The 25,918-nt window shown below is 46.9% G+C and overlaps 1 protein-coding gene and 1 long non-coding RNA gene across 2 annotated transcripts in view; one reads left to right on the top strand and one right to left on the bottom strand.

The window, feature by feature from the left end:
• The window catches only part of KCNQ3 (potassium voltage-gated channel subfamily Q member 3), a 300,058-nt gene that overhangs the window by 49,722 nt on the left and 224,418 nt on the right, over window positions 1-25,918 (bottom strand). The window contains exons 2-3 of the mRNA XM_061438572.1: window positions 3,314-3,404; window positions 1,574-1,700 (exon numbers count right to left, since the gene is read on the bottom strand). Of these exons, the coding sequence (XP_061294556.1) occupies window positions 1,574-1,700; window positions 3,314-3,404 (218 nt within the window). The remainder of the gene's footprint in view (window positions 1-1,573; window positions 1,701-3,313; window positions 3,405-25,918) is intronic.
• LOC133260201 (uncharacterized) lies at window positions 11,401-13,577 on the top strand. Its single transcript, XR_009740683.1, has 3 exons — window positions 11,401-11,673; window positions 13,160-13,253; window positions 13,407-13,577. It is a non-coding gene; the product is annotated as an uncharacterized LOC133260201 (long non-coding RNA).

Raw genomic sequence — 25,918 nt, 5'->3', positions numbered from 1 at the left:
CAGACTAAGACACAGGTAGACAGGGAAGGAGGACAGAGGAAGAGAGAAAAAAATGTGGAAAAAATTAAGTAACTGAAAAGTTCTCCAAAACTGCACGTGTGTGCATGCATACACACACACACACACACACACACACCCTACCTACATTCGAAATTCTGAGCACTAGACAAAAACCTCAGCTTTCCAGCCTCAGCAGCAGATGGGAAGAAGAAAAAGGGCTTCAGCTAATGGTGAGGGTGGTACTGTCCTCGGTGTGAGGCAACCTGCAAACCTGGCAACTTAGTCCCAGGTGATACGGAGGGAAACTGGCAGCGAGGACAGAGCAAGGGTCTAGCTCTTCCTCCCTGGGCTGGCCATTCATACCAAACAGGGCTGTATTCTGTCCTGGGGGTCAGTTTTCAAAAGGGCAGGGAAGAAGAAGCAGCAGCTCAGAGGGGAGGGTCTGTGATGCTAACAAGATGGGATGTAAGACGGAGTTGAAGCCATGAAGCACATTTTTCCTGAGGACAGGAGATTGCTGGAGTGGAGAGCAGGGACAGAATGCCTGAGCTCAAACATCTGAAGAGAGTCCGAGGAGTTAAGATGGAATGAATAACCTTGAGAGGTGGTGAGTGCCCTGTGACTGGAGGTATGCAGGTAAAATCTGGGGGAACCACATAAAGGCTGCTGTGAAAGGAGCTGGAGCAGCAGACAGGAAGGCATGTTCAGCCAAATGCTCCTGAAGGTTCCTTCCAGCCCTGATATTCTATGATCCTCTAACTTTAACTACTTCTAGGAATTCAAAGCTCCAAGATTCCTAAGCATCACTGCAGGCAGATTTCATCCTGTCTCTCTATGATTTTGGTAGGATCTTCAGATGTGAACCTAGGGGTTCCCCCTAGGTGGGCTAGGGGTGGAGGTGGGTTCTATTCTGCACCAATAGGGGTGTGTGAGAGCTTCCACCATCTCTGCTATGAAAATGCCTATATCCGGATGGAGGGGTATCCGTGACACATCCCCAGAGCAACTTTTGGGTCAGGACACAGCAATGTGGTGTTGCCCTCCCTTGGGAGGGCAAAGTGGTAGATTCTTGCAGACCTGGGTGTTAGGATGGAATCTGCTGCTTACTCCCTGTGTGACTGGAGAATGCCTCAGAACCGTAAGCCTCAGTTTCCACCTCTGTAAAATGGACATCATGTGATCCTACAGAAGTAACTCCCAACCAGCGATGGATGTGCCACACCTTCTAACTCCACTGCAGCCAACTGGAAGGCAATTGGCAACTGTGGCTTCACAGGGACTGGGGATGTTCAGAGTCCTACAATGGCTGCACCTTTGCATTCCAAATGCCGAGAGTACCCCCCGATCCCAACTCCCATGAAGAATCCCTGCCCTGCGGACTCATTCTAAAAAGAAGCCACAGGGGCAGGTACTCAGTACCTGCTGGAGGGTTGAAGGGAGCGTGAGAGGCAAGGCCGGCCCCCACCATGTGTAGGGTTTCCCAGACGAATTGTGTCTGCTTAAAATTGCTTCCGAGAAGCAATGCACCCAAAGAGGGGGCCGAGGAGCCCCTGGGCCCGGGGTCAGGGCTCACCCAACATGCACAAGGGCTTCCTGGCAAACTTCAGTCGTCCCCGCCAGCCTTTGTATCGGCAGCAACAGCCGGCAGCCCAGATCCTCAAAGCAAACTCGGCTCCGAAGATGAAAATAGCAAATGTTTCCTGCATGGAAGAACATATGGAGAGACGCTGATTAGCTCGGACCCAGTTGTCCGGAACCAGCGATTTCTGTTCTGAAGTTCTGAAGAGTTGGATTTCTGTGGTTGCCGGTTTGGTGGACGGAGGGGTTAGGACAGGCTGATCACCCCCATTCAGTGCGGGGCAGCTCCTGTCTTCACTAGCTGGCTGTCCTGAACATTAAGCCTTTTTTTCTATGCTTTTTTTCCCCTAATGGATCGTTTCTTACAAATTCCTTTAATATACTAAAAAGCCCCTAAGAAGTTCAGTTGAGTTGAAAGGAGAGGAATTGATGGAATTGTCCACGAGTTGTCTGGCCCCTGGTATTGCTAAGTGTGGCCAGTGGTTATTGAGCGCAGCTCCGGGGTCAGGAATCACAGAGGTATTTTATAATATTACCCTCAGCTTATATTTTGAGAAACCAAGGCCAGGGAAGGAGTGGCTGAATAAATGTTTCAAGGCCAAAAGTGGCCAAGAAGGAATTCCAGGCAGATCATCAGGCTCAGAGCTCACGCCCATCAGGGTGTTACTGTGCTACTGTACCCCCCTGGGACACAGAGACCGCTCCCTCCCTCCCAGGCCTCCCTTGCTGATCAGACAGAGACACTTTGCTCCTTCTGTTTGGTGACTTCCCTGGGGCTCTTGGGGAGTTGCAACAATCCTTGAAACTTAGTTCCTGGAACTGGGTGGCTTCCCAGGAATCACCTGCTCGGGTCTCAGCTCCAGACCTGCCCTGAAAAGGAACCTGATGTTTCAGATACCACGGGCATCACGCTTAGCTCACCAGATTAGCGTTTATGAAATAGCAAGATCCCCCTAATTGGGGGCGGAGGGGTGGTTGGCATCCTTCCCTTGTGCAGAGGGCAGGGCCTCACCCTAAACAGGTGGGCTGATCCTATCCAAGGCATGGTCATTCAAAGGGCCAGCTGGCCAGTGCTGTTCGGGGTCATAGCAGGAACCAGCTCTTCCTGGAAGCCACCTCCCGGCTGGGCATGGATGCTGCACTCAGCCCATTGATCTGTGCTCCTTGCCTTACATTTTTACATACCGTGGGTAAGGATGGGAGGAAATTGAGTCAAAGGTGTTAGGTAATCTGCCCAAGACTGCTGCCTATACGCTGTCCACCACATGCGGGATACAGACTGGACGGTGAAAACGGGCAGGGGCCCAGAAGGAAGGCCTTGGAGTTTTCATGTAGAAATGGGATTTGGTACTTGGCCTTGAAGGAAGAGGTCCTCAGGGTTTAAGGAGGAAAAGCAGAGGCAGGGTTTGGAACCGAACACGCCTTTGCGTTACATATCAGAAGGTGTTATCGTTTAGCCATTGGGTCTTGGTTTCTGCTTTGACTTTATTCGTGCCCCCTGTTCTCTAATCTGGAATAACACATGGCCATTCGCTCCCTGCTCCACCTGTGCACTGGGAAGGCTTCATCAACCTTGTCATTGCTTTTTCTTACTTCTGGACTTGGCCAGAGACTCCAGGAAACCAAAGGCAGTTGTGGGGAAACTGCACCCAAGGGCCTCCTTGTCCTCACCGCTGAAGGCCCCACCGGAGCGTCTGCCCCAGAAGCACAGCACCACGCTGGGTGCACATCTCACCAGCAGCAGGAGCCAGTCCCCCGAAACAGTCTCGTACTCCCTGAAGGTGGTCAGGACAGCCAGAATCAAGCACCCCAGGACAATCAGGAACCTAGAAGGGAAGGAAAAAGAAACTAAGGAAGTGCCTTGTTCTGGACTGTGCCGAGGCTAGGCAGAAGGGTAATAGCCAGGATGAAGCTACAGCATCCATCGGACATAGGAGTGGACTTGTTACATTATCCCATTTAACCTCGTGACACAGCTGTGAGGCAGTTAGGAATTGATGCTACAGTTATGGAAACCAGGTTTGAGAGAGCAACATGCATAACTTTACCAGCAAGTTAGTGGAAACAGTGAAAATTTGAGTTACAGCATCTGGTTCCAGCCCTAGAGGACTACAGATTGCCTGACAAACCAAAGTTACCGCAAGCTTTGGTCGATCAACTGGAATGTGACTACGTTAATAATGGGTCCTGCACACACAGGACTATGACCTTCAAACATATGAAAATATTCTTAGAATAAAAACAAATTCATCTGAAGATTGATAAATTCAATGAAAGTCTCTGTTACCATTATCTTCAGATTATTATTATTATTATTTTTTTTTACAGTCAGTAGTTACTAAAGGAAATAATCTCTTTCAACTGGGGGATCTTCAGAATCGTTTCTAAAATTATCAAGTGTGTTTCATGCTAGAAAGAATCCAAGCCACCGTGATGCAGAGCTGCTCGCTGAAAAGTCACTGAGAGCTCATCTGGTTCATGCCCCTGCCTCAGGCAGAAGCTAACTGCAAACAATCCTCTGAGATGATTGTATTTATAAACTCCCTGTGTGTGAGAGAGTGAGGGTGGTGGAGAGACAGTGTGTGTGTGTGTGTGTGTGTGTGTGCGCGCGCGCGCGTGCGCTTCATCATTTCAGCAAAGAAAAGAGGTTCTCCGTCCCTCTTGGTGGGGACTCTGGTTCAATGGTCAGCATCAGGTTCTCTGGGTGTCTAAGTGAAAGTGTTAGGTGCTCCATCGTGACCCTGCTTTTTGTAACTCCATGAACTATAGACCACCAGGTTCCTCTGTCCATGGAATTCTCCAGACATGAATACTGGAGTGGGTAAGATTCCCTTCTCCAGGGGATCTTTCTAACCTAGGGATTGAACATAGGTCTCCAGCACTGCAGGCAGATTCTTCACCATCTGAACCACGGGGGAAACCCTGGTGTCTAAGAGGGAAACTAATGCCTGCGGGAGTCTTGGTGCCATAGACTCCAAGTTCTCCTGCTCCGTGTAAGCCGGCGCTCTGTCCTGCTAGGCCCCCATCCATGCCTTTTCGGTTTGTTTATGTAAGTGGGTACCCAACTCGTGCATTCATTCATCCATCCATCCGTTGAATATGTATATGGTAGGCAGTGGGGGAGGCAGAGCTGGAATTCAATGATGAACAAGCTGCATCTGTCCTCCTGAGCTGACGGTCCTGACAAACAGAAAACCAACTCATGGTATGATGGTGAGGACCATGATACAAGGAGGTTTGGAGATGTCTGCTCCTGGAGCTGGCTTGGCCCGGAGTGCTGGTCCCACCCCTTGATGATCTCGATTGCATTTTCTGATCAACAGTCCTGCTGACCTGCAGATCTGACTGTCTCCAACCCTGTCTAGGAACCCAAATGAGATTTTCAGCTCCCTCCCGTTTGGTCATTTTAAATTCATGACATGTGTGGAACCTGCTTCCTCTTCATTCAAGTCTCTGGCGATGATGATGACGACAATGATGGTAACAATCTCAACACCCAACACCACTCTTTAGTGAGCACTTACCATCTGCCACCTTACACCTATCAGCTCATTTATCCTCGCAACCTTCTCCCAAGGTAGATATGATCATTCCCGTTATACCGATAAAGAAATTCATCAGAAGGAATCATCACTAGCAGGATAACTGTGTCGTCAGTAAAAAGACTACAGAGATCTTCCGGACCCAGGGATCGAACCTGCGTCTTCTGCAACTTCTGCACTGCAGGAGCATTTTATACACACATGAATAAAAAACGTAGCCCTCATTTTCAAGGACTTCCTAGCCCAGTGGGGGAAACAGGACAAATGACCCCATGAGAGTCTGGCTGAAGTTATCATCTGAGTGTCCACAGGCTTTGGGAAAACAACGCAGGAAGCACCCCAGAGGCTGTGGTCAGTGGGTTGGAAGGCTCTCTGAGTCTTAGCTAGCGTGGATCATATGTCCCAGTTTATCCAGGACATTCTCCATTTTGTGTGTGTTGACCGGCAGCACGGACCCCTAGGCAATGTGAACAACATGTACATGTGCAGAGAGTTCAAGGATACTAAACCCCACTCAATCTTCTTCAGTAAGGGGTGCGAGCCTTTTATGATTCGACCTTCCCCAGCCCCTCTTGCTTCCCCACCCCCAGAATCATTGTGCTTCCTCAAGCCCTCTTCTCAATGCTCCTCTTCCCTGCCCACTCCCCCCACGTGCCCCTTTACCTCCTGCTAGCACCTTGACTTCCCTGCTAACACCAGGGCTTCCCTGGTGGCTCAGAGGTTAAAGCGTCTGCCTCTAATGCGGGAGACCTGGGTTCAATCCCTGGGTCAGGAAGATTCCCTGGAGAAGGAAATGGCAACCCACTCCAGTATTCTTGCCTGGAGAATCCCATGGACGGAGGAGCCTGCTGGGGTTGCAAAGAGTTGACACGACTAAGCAATTTAACTTTCAACACCTTGACAGTACCGGGCACACCTAGAGCCTCCCAGCTACTGCCTGCACAATTCCTCATGTGACCCCTCCCTTGGGATCACAGAACACCCAGAGGCATTTCTATTCCAGCACTGATCACAGCCCGTTATCATATTGTAATCACTGCTTGCCCCGTGTCATAAATACAGCGCACCATCTTAACACCCAGCATGAGAACTCGTCCCAAGGCAGGCACTGCCTGTCTAGTGAAATATCTTACAAATCCAGTTGAGGTGGAAGTTGCAACCCTCAAGGCATGAGACTGCTAAACTTCCCAGCAATAGAAAGCAGCCAGAAGTTGGAGATTGGGTAGGTCTCGAGGGCTGAGAATGACAAAGAGGAGAAGATACGGCATGCTGAGGGGTTGTTAAGAGCAAGCCTGGCTAAAATGAAGTTTGTGGCCTTGCATCTCCACCAATGAGACAGGGAGGCCAAGCTAGAGGAGACTCAATGCGGGGAGGTGAGAGGGTGGACAACGTGGTTTTCAAAGGCTTCAGGAGTATGTATACAGAAGCCAACAAGCCAGCAAAGATAAATCATGCTGTGGACCTACTGTTTGAGGTCCAAGTGGGAATATCCAGTAAGCTGATCGAAATTCAAGTCTAAAGTTTAGAGGAGAGGTCGGAGCTAGGTACTTAAGTCCCTTTAAGCTCTAATTGTGATTTCAGAGCCAGGTGAGGGGACAACTCGACCTTAACCGGTCACCAATATACGCAGTTTCAGCCTGGTTCCCATTCGCAGGGGGGCGTGGAGAACCAGGCTTTAGCCAGCAGGGGGCAGCAAACACTCGTCGGAAGTTGGTATTTTCTTGCATCTCCAGGGATTGAAAAGTACCGGCAACCTGGGGAATTTACTTGCTGAGATTTGAAAACAATCATTAATTTATAAAGCGGAAAGCACCAAGGAAGCCCTCCTTTACCTGAGAAGGGGACGCACTCTTTGGTCTCCTGCACATTGCACTTTATGCTGAAGATATGAACTGGATTCCAGACTCATGGGTGGAATTATCAGTCTCACGGATGGAAGACAGAGAGCAGTGGCTAGACGGGTTCTTCCCTTCTCTTTCTGTTTTGTCTCTCTCTCTCTCTCCATGCCTCACCGATTTTTTTTTAAGTATTTCAAAATTAATTTATTCATTCAACAAGTATTCTTAACATATACTCCACACAGGGTACATATCCCTATGTAACTGTGAGTAACACAGACAAATCATAACACAATGTGAAACAGTCAGAACCATCATATAAATATATGTAGAGGTTGTGCATGCAATTGGGGGAGGGGCTGCAGTTAAGGATCATCTGAAGAAAAAATCCTAGGATCATTTTATCTGTTTATTCTAATGCCAGTGGCTCAGCACACCAACCTCCCTTTCAGCCATCTCAGGAGGCCAATTATTCTTTTACTTCCTCCATCATGTGAGTTTCTTCTCTGTATCAGAGACATCAGTTTGCTGACAAAGGTCCGCATAGTCAAAGCTATGATTTTTCCAGTAGTCATGTACAGATATGAGAGTTGGACCATAAAGAAGGCTGACTGCTGAAGAACTGATGCTTTCAAACTGTGGTGCTGAAGATTCTTTAGAGTCCCTTGGACAGCAATCAAACCAGTCAAATCAATCAATCCTAAAGGAAATCAGTCCTGAATATTCATTAGAAGGACTGATGTTGAAGCTGAAACTCCTATACTTTGGCTACCTGATGCGAAGAACTGACTCATTGAAAAAGACCCTGATGGTGGGAGAGATTGAAGGTGGGAGGAGAAGGGGACGACAGAGGATGAGATGGCTGGATGGCATCACCAACTCAATGGACTTGAGTTTGAGCAAACTCTGAGAGATAGCGAAGGACAGGGAGGCCTGACGTGCTGCAGTCCATGGGGTTGCAAAGAGCTCGACACAATTGAGCGACTGAACAACAACAACATCCTTTACGCCACTTTTCTCTCTCTCTTCTCTCTTGCTGGAGGCTTGGGGAGAGTCAACAGCTGCCCTTCTGTCTGCAGGGTCCCGACCGTCTTTCCAAATAAAACCAGTTGAGGTCAAGGGTCTTGACATGCCCTCAAACCAGACACCATCTCCTACCTGCCTCTTCCCACCCGAGCCTGGCCTCCCTTCGTAGGAACAAAGCCGGACCTACCGGAAATCATGACAAATATCTCCTCAAGGACTTCATTCAAGGGGAACCCAAGAGAGTGAAAACTCTAGGATTTACCTGGTGATTTTTTTTGGCGTGTCATTTTCTCCTGTACTCTGGAGAGCAGCAGTGCCAGGAGGGGACACTGTCACCGCTATATCCCTGCCCCGTTTTACAGATGAGGACCACAGCCTTCAGGCTCAGGCAGTGGGGTCACCACAGGAGGAGGGGGCAGAGATGCTAGGACCGACGCTGTTTTGAGAATGACCATGGGGCTTGGAGTGAGGTTCTGCAGGGAACGGGGCCAGGGCAGGGCCAGCTGGAGAGCTGGGGGTGGGGTGGGGTTGGGGGGTGCACTGAGAGTTCAGCTTCCCTCTCCTCTGGTCTCCAGTTTTGGGGAGAAAAGCTTGGTTCCATCTCTAGGCAGTTCCCCAAGACCCCTGATGGCCCCTGCTCCCCGTAGGCATATTTCAAGAGCCAGGTAGCTCGCCAAGGTCCTAGATTGAGGGAAGAAAGCATGGACTCTTCTCCTTTCAGTTCCCATCTGTCTGCCATTAAACGGGAATGCTTGTAGTCAGGCTCCAAAGGATCTGAATCTTGGCTCACCACCTAGAAATCAGATGACCCAGGGCAGGTTTACTTTTTTGAACCTCAGTTTCTCATTTAGAACACGCAAGTGACAAATCAAGGGATTTTCTTTATCTTATTCCTTATCCCAGTCTTTGTAGCTCAGAGATTGCACAGGGCAGCAAAAACTCTCATAACTAAAAACCACCTCTCTAAGGAAGTCTCCGTGCAAACATCCTTGACGGTCTAACAGAAGCCTGTATCCTGCACATCATGGCCTTGCAGTTCAGCCTCTGTCTCTCCATCAGGGACATCATCCAACAGTAGAGTATGGACCATTTGCAAAAAGAAAAGGCAGAGCTTACAAAGGATGCAGGATTTTGTGAAGTTGATGGATATGATGATGAAGAGCTGTTCTAAATACAGCAAAACCGTTAACAAGCGACAAGCTTACTAGAACAATTAAAGACAGATCAAATGATATTTCAAAGGGTGAAAAACACCATACAATCCTTCCCCCCAAATGTTGAGAGAATAAAATGTGAAGTCATGTTGTATTATCATCAAGTTTTGGCAAAGAAAATATAACCTCAAATTAACACTCAACTGAGTCTTTGTGCATTGTAAAAATTAGAGCATAGTTGCAATTATAATTTAAATTTTGTGACCTGAGATACAATAAACACATTTTTGTATTTTAATTATATTTTTGTGATCACATACTAATGGGAAATTTTCTTCACTGTTTAGTATGAAGTTTAGTACCCATTTTCAGCAGATACCCTTTAAGTAGATATTCACTGATTACTATTAATTGTGGAATTAGGGACCCTCTAAACCTACCTTATGGGATGGTCATGTAAATAAAAAGAGAACCATATACATAAACTGCTATGAATCCAGGCAAATAGCAGGCATTCAGATGCAAGCTTTTCACCTCTTTCCCTATAGTCTTCTGTTCATAGGGTCAAAAAAGTGGCTTTACTGGAATATAGAAAAAATAATTTTGTGTTTAAAAACCTTCCTTGTCCTTGAAATTAAGCAAGAATATCATAATCACAAAAAATCACAGAAATCGATATCTATATCTTGATCTATCTATATTCTGTCCCTATGAAACTCTGGATAAGTTTCCAACTCATTGGAAAAGACCCTGATGCTGGGAAAGATTGAAGGTGGGAGAAGGGATGACAGAGGATGAGATGGTTGGATGGCATCACCAACTCAATGGACATGAGTTTGAGTAAGCTCCGGGAGTCGGTGATGGACAGGGAGGCCTGGTGTGCTGCAGTCCATAGGGTCGCAAAGAGTCGGACACAACTGAGCAACTAAACTGAACTGATCAACCTCTGGATCCACAGATGTGTGCAAACTGTGTCCCTCAGGCCAAATCTAGGCAGCTGCCATTTTTATAAATAAATTTTTATACCATAGCCACACTCCTTTGTTTATATATGGTCCGTGGCTGTTTTTGTGAGGCAATAGGAGAGCTGAGTAACTGCAGCTGAGTCTATCTGGCCCAAAGGCCTAAAATATTTACTATTTGACTTTTAAAGAAAAAGTTTCCCAACTTTTGATTTAAAGTAAGAGCCCAGGGCAATGGAACTCAGTTGGTACCACCTGAAGATGTCTGACGTGTCTAATGCAGTGCAGAAAAAAATATTTAAAACCTCAAAGTAAGGGACTCCATCTCATTGTTGTTGAGATAGATATCACAGTATTTAATAAAGGAATAAAATAGGGTCATTTGTGGAAGAAAAGAAGTAAAAGTTTAGGGAAAAGAAGACAAATATGATTAAAAAAATAAGAACCGGAGTTACAGCTTAAATTTCATTAGTTTCATGGTGAATCTGTCTCTGGAAACATCTATTGAAGTTTCTTGGTATGTTACCAGGCATTTCTTCTTGCGTGTCTTGTCTGCCCACTAATGGCTTTTTTAAATATAATTTTTTTTATTTATTTATGTTTGGCTGTGCCGGGTCCTCTTTGCTTTGCAGGCTGTTCTCTGGTTGTGGCGAGCGGAGGCTCCTCTCTGGCTGTGGTGCACGGGCTTCCCACTGCAGTGGCTTCCCTTGAGGCAGAGCATGGGGTCTAGGGTACGCGGGCTTCCCACTGCGGCGGCTTCCCTTGTGGCAGAGCACGGGGTCTAGGGTGCACGGGCTTCAGTAGCTGCAGCTCACAGGCTTAGTTGCTCTGTGGGATGTGGGATCTTCCCTGACTAGAGACAACCCATGTCTCCTGCCCTGGCAGGCGGATTCTTTACCACTGAGCCACTGGGAAGCCCTTGGCATGACATTACAGGGTTAAGAAAAACAAAGGCATAATTAAAAATTCATAAACCTCAACTAAAAGTCCAGTCAGCTTTGTGAACAAAATCTTCCTTGTTTCACACCCGGGGTGGTATTTTTAAGGTCTAAATCCATCCTTCCATAGACCCCTGTTTGGGCACTGAAATGATGCTAAACCTTAAGAGGATGCTTAATTTTATCAAACCCCTGCAAAGCACCGACTATGCTGTGAGATTGTGATTTATAATGAGAAATATGTATGTGGTCATATCCCAGTTTCTGGTATGGAGTTCATAAAACCCTTGGAACTTCCTTAGTGGGGAGCACAATCAGGGTGTCTTTTGTGATGTCAGCAAGGTGCCTGTTGGGAAGCGCCTCCGGATGGGAGCTGTTGCCAGGAGAAGAAATCAAGTGATTAGAGGGTGGGAACTACGGGTCCCAATTCCCCGACTTCTGGGGAGGGCAGAGGGCCTGGAGCTTGAGCTCCATCACCAATGGCCACTGATTTAATCACTCATGTCTATGTAGTGAAGATTCCATAAAAACGCAAGAGCACTGGGTTGAAAGAGCTTCAGGGTTGGAAAACATGGAGATGTGGAGAGAGTAGTTCCTGGAGGCCCATGGAAGCTCCACAGCCTTACCCTGTACATGTATGTATATATGTGTTATTCACTCAGTTGAGTCTGCCTCTTTGCGATCCAATGGTCAGTAGCTTACGAGGCTCCTCTGTCCATGGAATTCTCCAGGCAAGAATACTGGAATGGGTTGCCATTCCCTCCCTCAGGAGATCTTCCCTACCCAGGGATCCAACCTGGGTCTCTCACATGGTTCTTTATCATTGGAGCCACCAGGGAAGCCCTTACCCCACACATTGCCCTATGCATCTCTTCCATGGTCTGTGCCTGACTTAAATCCTTTTATAATAAACAGATGATCTTAAAATAAGTCACATGTTTCTCTGAGTTCTGTGAGTCACTCTAGTCAGTGAATCAAACACAAGGAGCAGGTCATGGGAATCTCCAGTTTATAACCTGTTGGCCAGAAGCACAGGTGGCCACCTAACTTGCCACTGGCATCTGAAGTGGGGCTGAGGGATGGGGGGCAGTCTTGTCAGGATGAGCCCTTAACTTGTGAAATCTGATTTCTCTCCAGGTAGACAGTGTCAGAACTGAGTTAAATTATAGGACATTCGGTTGATGTCAGATAATTATTTGGTGTGGGGAAACTGTCCCCCATCAGAGAACAAGTCGGACTTGGGAGTGCAGAACTCTTACATGACCATTTTGGAAGCACCTACTGTCTACAATGAGTTTCCCAGGTAGTTCAATGGCAAAGAACCCACTGCCAATGCAAGAGACTCAGGTTCGATCCCTGGATCAGGAAGATGCCCTGGAGAAGGAAATGGCAACCTGCCTGGGGAATTCTTGTCTGGGAAATTCCATGGATGGAGGAGCCTGGCGGGCTACAGTCCATGGGGTTGCAAAGAGTTGGAGACGACTTATTGACTAAACGACAACTGTGTACAAAGCCCTGATCTACAGGTTGTGTGCAGCAGGGCAAAGAGCATGCATTTCAGAATCAAACACAGCACTTCATCCCCAGCCGCTCCTCCTCATGTGTTTATGGCCCAGGCTGTGCTGTGCTTAGTCGCTCAGTCTTGTCTGACTCTTTGCGACCCCATGGACTATAGACCGCCAGGCTCCTCTGTCTATGGGAGTCTCCAGGCAAGAACACTGGAGTGGATTGCCATGCCCTCTTCATGGCCCAGGCAGAGCTGTTTATTTTAACTTCTGTTCTTGTGCATCAGTAACACCAAAGTCCACCTTGCGAGGCTATAGCGGAAAGTCCGCGTGGCCCATGGTAATGTTGCCAAGACTGCTGGGATCAGACACAGCATCTGCTTCCAGGAAGGCCAGAGCAGGAGCTATCTAGAATCGCCATGTTCATAGATGTCACGAGGTGGAGGGTGAGCTCTCTCTCATCCAGAGGCATGGGAAGGGCCAGCAAAGGCTCCTCAGCTGTCCCTCCCTATGCCTGCGGGAGGGGCCCCATGGTGCAGGAGGTGGAAGGTGAGAAGGTGAGGGGACAAGTGGCAGACAGGCTCCACAGTTTCCCTCCACCCCTCCCTCCTTCCAGGAGGAGAGGGCATGTCTTCACAGGCTCACAGTGGATGGCAGCATTTTCTGCCAGACCCTCCTCACCCTCTTTCGTCTGGCCATAAGGAATCCTGGTAAGGACTTGGCTGGGGCTTGAATCCAGAGCCTAGCATCTAAGCCCGTGCTCTGGGGCATTCCTTTCCTTCCCCTCCAAGTCACCCCTGTTCCCGTGGTCTTCCAGCCTCCGCTGCTGCTGTCAACCTTTGTGTCTGCATTTCTCCCTGCAGGTCCAACACATTCCATCCCCTCACGGATTCTTGGTCACTGTGTGTGCCTGCCGTCAGACACCTTCACCTGTGCAGCTCTGGTCTTCCTGGCTTTTAAGACCCATTTCATAGAAGACATTCTAGAGCACACAATGGAAACCAAAATAAAAGAATCACCATATTCAATTCTAAGCCTAATAAATCAGCTGTTTTCATTTTCTCCTGTCCCTTTTGCAGCCCAAGGACATAGGCATACACAATTTTCAATATTCGCTTTGTCTCAACAGTATAGTCTGCATTTTTAGCTTATTAAAGTATAAATATTCTTCCACTTGGCTATAAAATATTCAAACAATCATGTTTAATGGAAGAGGCACTTTCTATGACATCAGTGCACTGAAATATATACAACCATCCTCTTATTGCTGGATATTCAGATTTAGGGTGCTACCAATTCTGTGTTATTTTAAGTTATACGATGGTATATGTTTTTATGCATAAAGCTTTTCCTTCTTTAGGATCAATTCCTCATAATAATCTCTAGACTATCTGGGCTTCAAATATCTGAATTGATTCTTGAAATATTCTGCCAGGCTACTTTTCTGAAGGGTTGCTCACTTTGTCCCCAGGAACACACAGCATCCATTGTTACCCAATTTTGCCAGCATTGGCTATTAATTACAGTTTGTTGGTTGACTTGCTAATTTGATAGGTATAAAGTGGCACCTGAAATTTGCATTTGAAAGTGGGATAACGGCTTGTACAGGTGGCGCTAGTGGTCAAGAACTCAGCTACCAAACCGGAGACTTCATGGACTCAGGTTCGATCCCTGGCTCGGGAAGATCCCCTAGAGAAGGAAATGGCAACCCATTCCAGTATTCTTGCCTGGAGAATCCCACGGACCAAGGAGCGGTGGGCTACGGTCCAGTGTCACAGAGTTGGGCATGACTGAAGAGACTTAGCATGCAGCACCTGAGGATTAAGTTACTTCTTGTGAGACCTCCCGCTGGAGGTTCTAGGAGAAAATGGAGCAAGTCTTCCCAGCAGCTGTGAAATCATCCCAAGGAGGCATTCGCCTTTCCCACCTACAAGGGCTTTCCTGGTGGCTCAGCTGGTAAAGAATCTGCCTGCGATGCAGGAGACCTGGGTTCAATCCCTGGGTCAGGAAGATCCCTTGGAGAAGAGAATGGCAACCCGCTCAAGTGTTCTTATCTGGGAAATCCCATGGACAGAGGAGCCTGGCGGGCTACAGTCTATGGGGTGCAAAAACGTTGTGTGACTAACACTTTCACTTTCACCTTCCTCACCTAGATGGTGGCCAAGCCAACCTTTCACCCGCCTTCAGGCTAAAGATAGTGGGAAGAATGCCAGCGCGTCACTGGCATATTACTTACTTTTCTAACCATGCCCTGGAAACCTTTCTTATTTAGAGATAAAAATCAGTCCTCTCAAACCCAAACCAAAAGGTGTAAACAACTTATGTTTTCTTATTCCATTAGCACCTTCCTACAAATGGCTCCAGTGTTTGAGACCCAAACCCTGAGACACAAAGCAAGACCCGGGCCCCTGCTGTTTCCCCCCAGGCATGCCACAAGCCCTGATTATTCTAGACATTTTTTCCTCTCTCTTTTTGAAAATCTCGTTAGAATGGAAACATTTAGTGGCTTCAAGTTTCCAAAAGGGGAGAGATTAAAAAAGAGAGACAGAGAGAGTGCCCATGCAGGCGTTAGCACGGGGAGACGCATCTGTTTGCCCAGCTGCACTTGTAGAAACAACAGCCATCACGGCTGATTGTTTGAGCAATTTCCTTCCTTCCCTGGGCTTCATGTTCATCCTTAAACGCTCCTGGATTTTATATTCACTCACTCGTTCCTTCTTCCAATACATGTTTACTGAGCAGTTCCTCTGTACTGAGTCTCGTGTCAAGGTACAGAGGTGGCCCAAGAATCAGGTCTGCCCCCCAGATGCTTAAAGCATCATCAGGGAACTAATTATTCTAGTGGACCGTGCTGGGCACTGAGGTGGCCAAGTGCATGCACCACTCTGTAGCGACTGAGGGCAGTCAAGGGCACCCTAATAAGTTTTCAGGGGCTTCAGCTTATTAGCTGCAAATTTTACACTCAACAGCATCCTGGGGCTTTGAGACCACCTTCCTCTCACCTATTTCTAAGGTCAGTCATTGAAGGGAAAGATGCAAGACCATTCACTAGCCTTGAGTGTTAGGAGTAACCTCAAGCTTGGGCTCACTGTCTCTAGTGTTCCCAACTTCTAGAGCCAGCATCAAGCTTTGCAAGTTAAGGCATAACATTTATCTGGGGGGGAAGGCTGAGAAAGGGAGACACACATTGCATGTATTTGGATGTGTAAGAGAAGAAAAACTAAGGTAGGAAATCTCATTTTAAGAACTTTTGCACATTTATTATAAAATCATAGATCAAATGACAAACCTAGACAGACAATTAAAAGACAGAGACAACACTTGGCTGACAAAAGTCCGCATAGTCAAAGCTATGGTTTTTCCTGTGGTCATGTATGGATGTGAGAGTTGGACCATAAAGAAGACTGAGCATTGAAGAATTGATACTTTTGTACTGTGGCGCTGAAGAAGACTCTTGAGAGTCCCTTGGACTGCAAGGAGATCCAACCAGTCAATCCTAAAGGAAATCAACCCTGAATATTCATTGGAAGGACTGATGCTGAAGCTGAAGCTCCAATACTTTGGCCACCTGATGTGAAGAACTGACTCACTGGAAATGATCCTGATGCTGGGAAAGATTGAGGGCTGGAGGAGAAGGGGGTGACAGAGGATGAGGTGGTTGGATGGCATTACCGACTCAATGGACATGAGTTTGAGCAAACGTTGGAGATCATGATGGACAGGGAAGCCTGGCGTGCTGCAGTCCGTGGGGTTGCAAAGAGTTGGACACGACTGAGTGACTGAACAACAACAGATCATCTATCCGTACTTGTGTAATTGACCTCAGACATAAGTACAGGCTTTACATTTGTCTTTGTTCAATGTCATCTTCTGAGACTCAGCCTGTATCTCAAGCTGCTGTGATCATCTTGGAAACTGAGTTCCACTGCTGGAGCATTAACTATTCCTTCCAGCTTTGCCATCTGAATGCCTGATAGTCCTACCCGTGGCACATGGACCTCACTGATGGAGGAGCCACTCTTCCTTTCACAACTTCCTCCACCCCCCCCACTCCACCCCTCTCTGGGGGACAGTAAGGAATTCTGGCTTAGGGTTCCCACTCCCCTGTCCCCGGGAGCCCATATCCTGGGGAGAGCATGCCAATTTGGCCTTTTCATCTTTCCGTATCTGAGAACAGCTGCTGCTATCATGCCAACATCAGGACTCAAAGACCCAAACCCACAACTGGTACACTCAACTCCTGCCAGGTATATGTCATCCCTTCCAACCCTGAGATGCTGGCAAAGCTCATCCCTGGTGTGTCCCTTTCTTATGCACAGGCCACTGACTCAGAGGATGTGGAGAGAGAGATGGTGTCCTTCGTGGGCTGGCCTCCTTGGTAGGCCATTGAGAGTTCTGGTTTCCAAAACCATCCTGGCCACAGTAACAAGGACCCCAGATGCATTTATCAAGGTCCCCGTGACCTCACAGGGCTCTGATGGGGACTGAGCAATCAATGCTGCTGGAGTCCGAGCTATGGGATGACGTGGGAAATGTGTCATGTGTGACACTTCAAATGGGATTCTTTTCTCTCTCTCTCTTTAAAGATGAGGATACCAAGTTTTTTCCTTGAAACGAGGACAAGGAAAAAAAACGCACAGAGAGAAGGAAAGAGATGCAGAATGATTCAGAACCAAGGTACCTTGCTAATGCATTGGAAGATTGTGGAGTTGTCCTCACTAAAGATAAAGCAAGGTATGGAGGGAAGCGGTGGTGAAAAGACCTCACTCTGGAGTCAAGAGCTTGGGTTCCAGTCCTGGCTCTACCCCAACCACTTGGGTGACCTAGGGCAAGTCACATTTCCTGAGTGACAACATGGTCCTAGAAACTGAAGAATTTCTGCGGATCCTTTCCTATTCTAATACTAAGACACAGACCATCATTTAAGCAATAGATGTGCCCCTGAAGGGCTTTCCAAGTGGCTCAGTGGTAAAGAATCTGCCAATACAGGAGACATAAGAGACCTGGGCTTGATCCCTGGGTCAGGAAGAGTCCCTGGAGGAAGGCATGGCAACCTACTCCAGTATTCTTGCCTGGAGAATCTCATGGACAGAGGAGCCTGGTGGGTTACAGTCCATAGGTTTGCAAAGAGTTGGACATGACTGAAGCAACTTACCACTCATGTGCTCCTAAAAATATGTGGTAGACTTTTGTGCCCCTCAATTGAAGTAGACTTTAAATAAGCCAGGCCAATATCTCTATTTTTCTCTCTCCTCCTTCACTCCCTCCCTCCTTCTCATCTTTTCTTCCTTTAGGAGTAGAATTCTTTAAAAACAAGTCTTCAAAATTACAATGAGGTATCATTTCACATTGGTCAGAATGGCTGCCTTCAAAATGTCTACAAAGAAGAAATGCTGGAGAGGGTGTGGAGAAAACAGAACCTTCCTACACTACTGGTGGGCATGCAAATTGGTACAGTCACTATGGAGAACAGTGTGGTTGTTCCTTAAAGAATGAAAAATGGAGCTGCCACATGATCCCACTCCTGGACACGTATCCAGAGAAGACGAAAACTCTAATTCGAAAAGACACGTGCAACCCAGTGTTCACAGCAGCACTACTTACAATAGCCAAGACACGGAAGCAACCGAAGTGTCCATGAATAAACGATGGACAAAGAAGGCGTGGTATATGCACAAAATGGAATATGACTCGGCCATAAAAAGAATGAAATAATGCCACTTGCAGCAATGTGAATGTTCCTAGAGATTATCAGACTAAGTGAAGTACGTCAAAGAAAGACAAATATCATATGCGGTGTCATTTATAGGTAGAATGTAGATAATAATACAAATTAATTTATTGACAAAAGAGAAACAGACTCACAGACATAGAAGCAAACATGTGGTTACCAAAGGAGAAAGGTGAGGAGGGATAAATTCAGAATTTGGGATTAACAGATACACACTGCTGTATATAAAATAGATAAGCAACAAGGTTTTACTATAAGCAAGGGAACTATATTCAGTATTTTGTAATAGCCTATAATGGAAAAGAATCTGAAAATATATGTGTGTATATATATTACTTATGTACTATATATATACATAAATATACAGAACTGAATCATCTTGCTACACAAATGAAACTAACACAATATAGTAAATCAACTTTATGTGTGTGTGTGTGTGTGTTAGTCACTCAGTCATGTCCAACCCGTTGGGACCACATGGACTGTAGCCCATCAGGCTCTTCTGTCCATGGAATTCTCTAGGCAAGAACTTGCCTGGAGGGTTACCATTCCCTTCTCCAGGGGAATCTTCCCAACCTAGGGATCGAACCCGGGTCTCCTGCACTGTGGGCATATTCTTTATCATCTGAGCTACCTGGGAAACCCTAGGCTATACTTAAGAAAAAAAAAAAAAAACTCATGCAGAAGTCAAATACCTAGCTGCAAAAACAAGAGTGGCTTTATGGGGAGGGATGTCTGCCCAGCCTTGGCAGTATCCCCTCCCCTCCCCCTGTACACATGTGATTGACACCATTTGTGATGCACTGAATTAAACTATCACCTTACTGGAAAGAGTCCTTGTTTTGATGAATGCTATACCTGGGAAAGCAAAAATGACTCAGCCACATGTGGGCTACCAAAGCACTTTCCTGTCATTACCTCATCCCTCTTCCCTACAAATCTGCCAGGATGGGTGATTTACCCCATGCCATAGGAGAGAAGACTGAGCTGAGATGGACGAGAGGTGGAACGTGTCATTCTTGGTCATCTCCCTGTACCCTGATGCGAAGAGCTGACTTATTTGAAAAGACCCTGATGCTGGGAAAGATTGAGGGCAGGAGGAGAAGGGGACGACAGAGGATGAGATGGTTGGATGGTATCACCGACTCAATGGACATGAGTTTGGGTAAACTCTGGGAGTTGGTGATGGACAGGGAGGCCTGGTGTATTGCAGTCCATGGGGTCGCAAAGAGACAGACACGACTGAGGGAATGGAACTGAACTGTACCCCCAAACACCTGGGGGTGGTACCTGGGGCACAGCTGGTCTTATGGGAACAGTTCTCTTTTTTAAATAATTTATTTTATTCATCATTTACTTTTGGCTGTGCTGGGTCTTCGCTGCTTCGCGAGCTTTCTCTAGTTGTGGGAGCAGGGGCTACCCTTCATTTGTGGTGCGCGGGCTTCTCTTGTTCCAGAGTGCTGGCTCTAAGTGTGCAGGCTTCAGCAGCTGTGACTCCAGGGCTCAGTAGTTGCAGTTCCCGGGCTCTCGTGCACAGGCTCAGTCCTTGTGGCACATGGGCTTAGTTGCTCTGTGGAATGCGGAATCTTCCCCCATCAGTGATTGAATCTCGAACTGGTGTGTCCTGCATTGGTGGGCAAATTTTTTTTACCACTGAGCCAGCAAGGAAGCCTGGCAGGTGAATTTTTAATCAGTGGGCCACCAGGGAATTCCCTCTGGGAAAAGTTGTTGAATGAATGGGAGTATGACTTGCTGACCTTCATCAATGAATCCCTGCCAAAATCAGGGCTCCAAGCCCTTTTGACCTCTTTTGGTTCACAGGCACTGAGGTCCCTTTCTTGGAAACATATGATCAATTGCAAACATCACCCTGTGAATTAAAATTTTTGGTTGGACATGCTTATCTCCCCCACATTTCCCGAACAACAGCAATAATATCCAAGGATTGTCCATGATTCATAGATGAGGGAAATAAATCTGTAGTCTGCCTTCTTCTCTTTATAGGAAAGAGAAACCAAGACAGGAATGCTAAAGCTTGGGCAGTTCTGTTTTGCCCTAAAAGATTGTAGCAGACATTGTCCATACCCAGATCCTCTAACCACGGGCCTCCTACTCCTTCTCAGTTTTCTGCATCCAACAAGTCTTATCTGCTATTTGTCTTGGAGGAAGTTGCCCATGGGCTGCTGGAAATGCTTTACCTGTGGCCAGAAGCAGAAGGCAGAATGTACTGGCCAGGTGGGTGGAGTGGGGTTTAGCCAATGACTGATGGGTCTTGGGTCAGGACAATGTTGAGCTGTAACTCACATCCCTGGGCTCACTGTGGAATCAGGTGGAGGCTGCCCTCCTTGGACTTTGCTGAAATCACCTATTCGCTTGTATTCTACAGCTTAGTCAGGTTCTAGAGAACCCAGTGTGAGACAAAGGGGAGGCTTATAAAAGGGGGTCCATGATTCTCAGTAAACGTGAGTCTGAAGATATGCAAAAAAGTATACATAGCCACATTTCTCCACATAATAAACTCCTTACATGATCCATGGAGAGAAGTAGCATTTCAAGAAAGAGTTGTCAGATAGAGAAGGGAGAGATGGGAAGCTTTAAGGGGAAGAGGGCCAGAGGGCCGAATCCCATGAAAATGTAAAACAATGACAACAACAACATCAGCAATAACAAAACACAACTCGGATACAGCCCAGAAGCTTGGAGGGGGTCTGCTATGTGTACAACTGCCTCATGTGCATAGTATTCAGAAGGACATCCAGGGAAAGGGGCTGTGTTCCAGGTCGCTGAGACGCTACACGTGTCAATGAAGAAGTACTGAGCCCTTCACGGAATGCTATCTGTGCACATTTTTAGGCTTCCCGGGTGGTGCTAGTGGTAAAAGAACCTGCCTACCAATGCGGGAGATGTGGCTTCTATCTCTGGGTCAGGAAGATCCCCTGGAGGAGGCTGTGGCAACCCACTCCAGTATTCTTGCCTGGAGAATCCCATGGACAGAGGCGCCTGGCGGGCTGCAGTCCATAGTGCTATACAGAATTGGACACGACTGCAGTGACTTAGCGCACATGCACACATGCAGATTTCTAAGCCAGAGGACCACAGGCCAACATACACACAGCTCAGCACTTAATAAGACTGGGTGAAGGGAAGCAGGCTCCCACCTGGGTGCGAGAGTGTTAGAATCAGTTCCACTTGGATCCCAAAGGACAGGGAACTTCAGTTGACGTCCAGGTTTCACACACTGTTGATTGCATAGACCTCAGTGAAAGGGATAAGTACACAAATAGCTCCTAACACAAACAGAAGCAGGTGGAAAACGCCTCCAACGGGGTGCAAGCAGAGTGCTTTTGGAGCTTCAGCAGAGAGAGGGCACACCCATCACCTGGTTATTTGCATCTTATGAACCACTTAGTAGTTCCCGGTTCTCCCAGACAGCACGGAGAGGGAAGAGGAGCTGTCACTCCAGAGCTTGCACATGTGGAACGAGTAAGAAACAGGGAGCATTTGGCCCACTTCATGAGATTCCTGAGAGCCGATGGTCAAATTCTCAGTAATTTTTCAAGCCATGGTTAACTCCACTGTTATTAAAAACTATACACGCTTACAGTGAAATAAACTGTACTGCTGCTGCTGCTGCTAAGTCGCTTCAGTCGTGTCCGACTCTGTGTCACCCCATAGACGGCAGCCCATCAGGCTCCCCCGTCCCTGGGATTCTCCAGGCAAGAACACTGGAGTGGGTTGCCATTTCCTTCTCCAATGCACGAAAGTGAAAAGTGAAAGTGAAGTCGCTCAGTCCTGTCCAACTCTTAGCGACCCCATGGACTATGGCCCACCAGGCTCCTCTATCCATGGGATTTTCCAGGCAAGAGTGCTGGAGTGGGGTGCCATTGCCTTCTCCCATAAACTGTACTAAAAAGGTAATAAATGCTCAAAACTCATCACTAGCAAATTATTTTATACTTCACTCACTATCTATGCCCTTGAGGTTATTTACATCTTTTTTTTCTGTCTGGTAGAACTAGTCCATAAGGGTGCCCATCCCTTCTCTGTGTTCAGTGATGTCATGCTGGTAGTCTGAAATGTATCAGAGCAGGATTATTTCCACCACAGAAACCAGAAAACGCTGCAAAATGGGGCCCCTGCTTGGGGTTGCTTGTTAAACGTTCAGCAGCATACCACTGGAGAGGAATCCTGAGAATGTTCAGACAGGGTGAAGAAGAAATAAACCTAATGATTTCGTTCATTCATCTAACGCTGCTTATTGATCGCCTACTATGTGCAACATACACGTAACGACAATTTCTTCATGGTTGGCTGTAACGGTGAGCTCAGTCAAAGCTGACTGACTGAGCGATTTGGGGGCAAAGGTCCAAGTAAAAACACTGAAAGTTCCAAGTATTGAGCATCTTCCATTTAAGTGCATTTTGATGATTTCCAGATCATGTGCGGTGGAGGCTCCAACTCACAGCTAACAAGGAGATGCCAAGGAGAGGTCTGGCCAGACCTGCTTCAATAAATAGATAAGGATCATTTAAAAGCAGCCCATTAAATGTTTGCATGCAAATGGACCTGCCAGTCTCCTTGAAAAACAGCTTGTTCTCCTAAGGAGGTTAAATATTTTCAGTCTAGTTTGTGTTATTAATTTGCCTAGCCAAGTGTGTGGTTGTGGGTGCATTTTCAATAGAGGATGCAAAGACCTTGCTAAATGAATCTTATCCCTGAAACCTACATGAGGGAGGTTTTGTGAATGCCATCAAAATGACCACAGACTTTTGCCTACTTCCTGGAGAGAATAAATCTCTGTCCCATTCAGATAGCCCTGGTGTAATCTACAGGATGGGGAAGGAAACAGAAAAATGAATAAGCTCCAGGCACGCGCCTGCCTAGTGCCCAAGATAGTGTCTAGCACAGGTGTAAACCCCAGGTGAGGCATACACTAGAAAGACGAACAGACCTAGTTGTGTTGCATTTGTAGCATCTATAATAGCACCTGGCACATGGCGAACATCCAGTAAATTTTTGTTAAATGAATGCATGCTCCCATGCCACAATTGTAACCACAGTTTTTATAAAATGGGTCCTCTAATAATAGACAGAAGACAATCATGGAAGAAAACGAGGGAGAAAGGGCTATTTATAAAAAGAGTTAGACTCCTTTCACATCCTATCTCATTTACTCCTTGTAAGGTTTTATTCTCCCCATTTTACAGATGAGAAAAACTAAGGTGAATCAGTGCACGCCCTTCCTTCCTCACAGGCAGGAAGCACAGAGGGAGGTCAAAATCCAAATGTTTCCATTCAAAATCCATGCTTGTTCTATGTATTATGAAACGGAGACAATTTTCCTGGAAATAATTTTTTAAAAACATTTCCCTTGTCCTCAGAAAGTATGATGAATTTCCCTCACTGGAGAAGAGAGAAAACAGAAAACTCACACCAGAGACACAACAGTGGCCCAGCACCTCTTTCTCAACTCCTTTCTTCAGTCCTGGACCATGGAGGAATGGGTGTGTGTGTGTGTGTGATTATCGTTTTCCTTTATTTTCTTGACCATCAACTTTTGCTCCAGTAGTAAGCTGAGGGCTAAACTCTACTTTACAGCGTGTCTGTCCTACAAAACTCTCTGTGAAGGGAATATCATTGCCTCTATGATGTGGATGAGACAATTCAGAAACGGCCGATTTGCCTGAAGTCAACACCAGCAAATGGAACATCCGGGAAGCTAGCGCAGGCTCATCTGTCCCGGAAATGGTTTTCCACTAACGGCTTTCTCAGACTCTTGTGTGTGTAGGAATTACTTGCTGCTGCTGCTAAGTCACTTCAGTTGTGTCCGACTCTGTGTGACCCCATAGACGGTAGCCCACCAAGGCTCCCCCGTCCCTGGGATTCTCCAGGCAAGAACACTGGAGTGGGTTGCCATTTCCTTCTCCAATGCATGAAAGTGAAGTTGCTCAGTCGTGTCCAACCCTCAGCGACCCCATGGACTGCAGCCCACCAGGCTCCTCCGTCCATGGGATTTTCCAGGCAAGAGTACTGGAGTGGGGTGCCATTGCGAGGACCTTACTAACTATTTTGATCCCGCAGGTCTAGGGTGGGGCCTGACAAGCTCCCAGGTGATGCCAAAATCTCAGGCCGCTTCTGATGAGAAGGTTCACAGGGCAACTGTTCAATTACCAACTTATCCTGTTGGGTTGTTTTTGTTTTTTTTTTTTTTACATTTCAAGTTGCTCAGTCAAGTCTGACTCTCTGTTACCCCATGGACTATACAGTCCATGGAATTCTCCAGGCCAGAATACTGGAGAGGGTAATCTTTCCCTTCTCCAGGGGATCTTCCCAGGTTAATCTCCAGGGGATCTTCCCAACCCAGGGACTGAACCCAGGTCTCCTGCATTGCAGGTGGATTCTTTACCAGCTGAGCCACAAGGGAAGCCCTATCCTGTTGTTCTGGGTTGCTTCTCAGTCCTTCCTTTCATCTTGGTGACGTTTTGGTTCATCAGCCACACTGGGGACCTGACAGGGCTGGGGGGTGGGCAGCAGTCTGTTCCCCGGGAGCCTGGGTGGCTTCCTCCGCTTACATCCATTCCATCTCTGGGCAATAGCGCTGTTTACACTGGAGCTACATTACTTCCCATCTCTTCCCTCTTTGCCTAAACACGACAACTACCTCATATAAATGGTCCCTGAGCCTGCAGTCTTGGCGCCCTGAAACTGTTTTCCATAAAATAATCATAGTAAGCTACGTAAATGGAAATCTGATGACATCATTCTGGTTCTTGGATTCCTTTGAGAAAGGGAAAGACACTAACTCCCTGCCCTGGCCTAAATTCTCTTTAACCAGAGCATTTTACTTTTTATCTGCTTATGGATACTGTGGCTCAACACAAAATGTAATTAAAAACAGAATGAAGGATTTTGCTGCTAAAGAAAAGCAAGAATCTCCCTGACTGATCCAATGTATTTCTTGCATTCTACAGATGAAGAGAGCCAGTCCCAGAGAGGTCCAGCCCTTTGCCTGAAGTCGCCCAGGAGGATACCTGGGGTTCTGGCCCAAGAATCAAGACCCTGTTGGTGTTTTCCTTGGTTTTCTGGTTCTTTCCATTGTACCACGCTCCCCCTCACAAATACATTTCTGTTTTTCACCAGATACTGCTTTTCTAAGATCCACTTGATGAGCTCGTTTATTGACTGAGAGCAAAACACTCAGGTCTGCAATGCCTTCTCCAAACCTGCCCCCTGCCATTCAAGGCCTAAGGAAAAGCAGAAAGATGGGCAGACCCTGAATTTATTTTCGTAAGCAGCCCTGTGCAGCCTAGACTGACTGCTTGGTCATGAGATCCAAGGTCTGGGGACAGTTAGGGATAAATAAGCAACAATGACCAGAGCCACCACCTCCTTCCCAAAACTGAAGGAAGGAATCTTCAAGGCATTCATAAAATACCATGGCTAAGGTAAGCTGACTCTCGGGACATGACAAAGTGAACGCAGAAGCAGACTGAAATAAGTACTCTGGGACCTGAGCTGATGGACTTTTCTTTCCTAAAGTATTACTCTTTTAAAAAACATCAAGGATATTTTATGATGAAGGAAATTCCTCCTCTGGTCAAAAAGTCCACCCCAAAAAGCCCTTGATGACCAAATCCATACAAG

The sequence above is a fragment of the Bos javanicus genome, chromosome 14 (genome assembly GCF_032452875.1).
Source record: "Bos javanicus breed banteng chromosome 14, ARS-OSU_banteng_1.0, whole genome shotgun sequence".
Lineage (NCBI taxonomy): Eukaryota > Metazoa > Chordata > Mammalia > Artiodactyla > Bovidae > Bos > Bos javanicus.
Note: the sequence above shows the minus strand (reverse complement) of the source record. Positions and strands in the feature narration are given on the sequence as shown.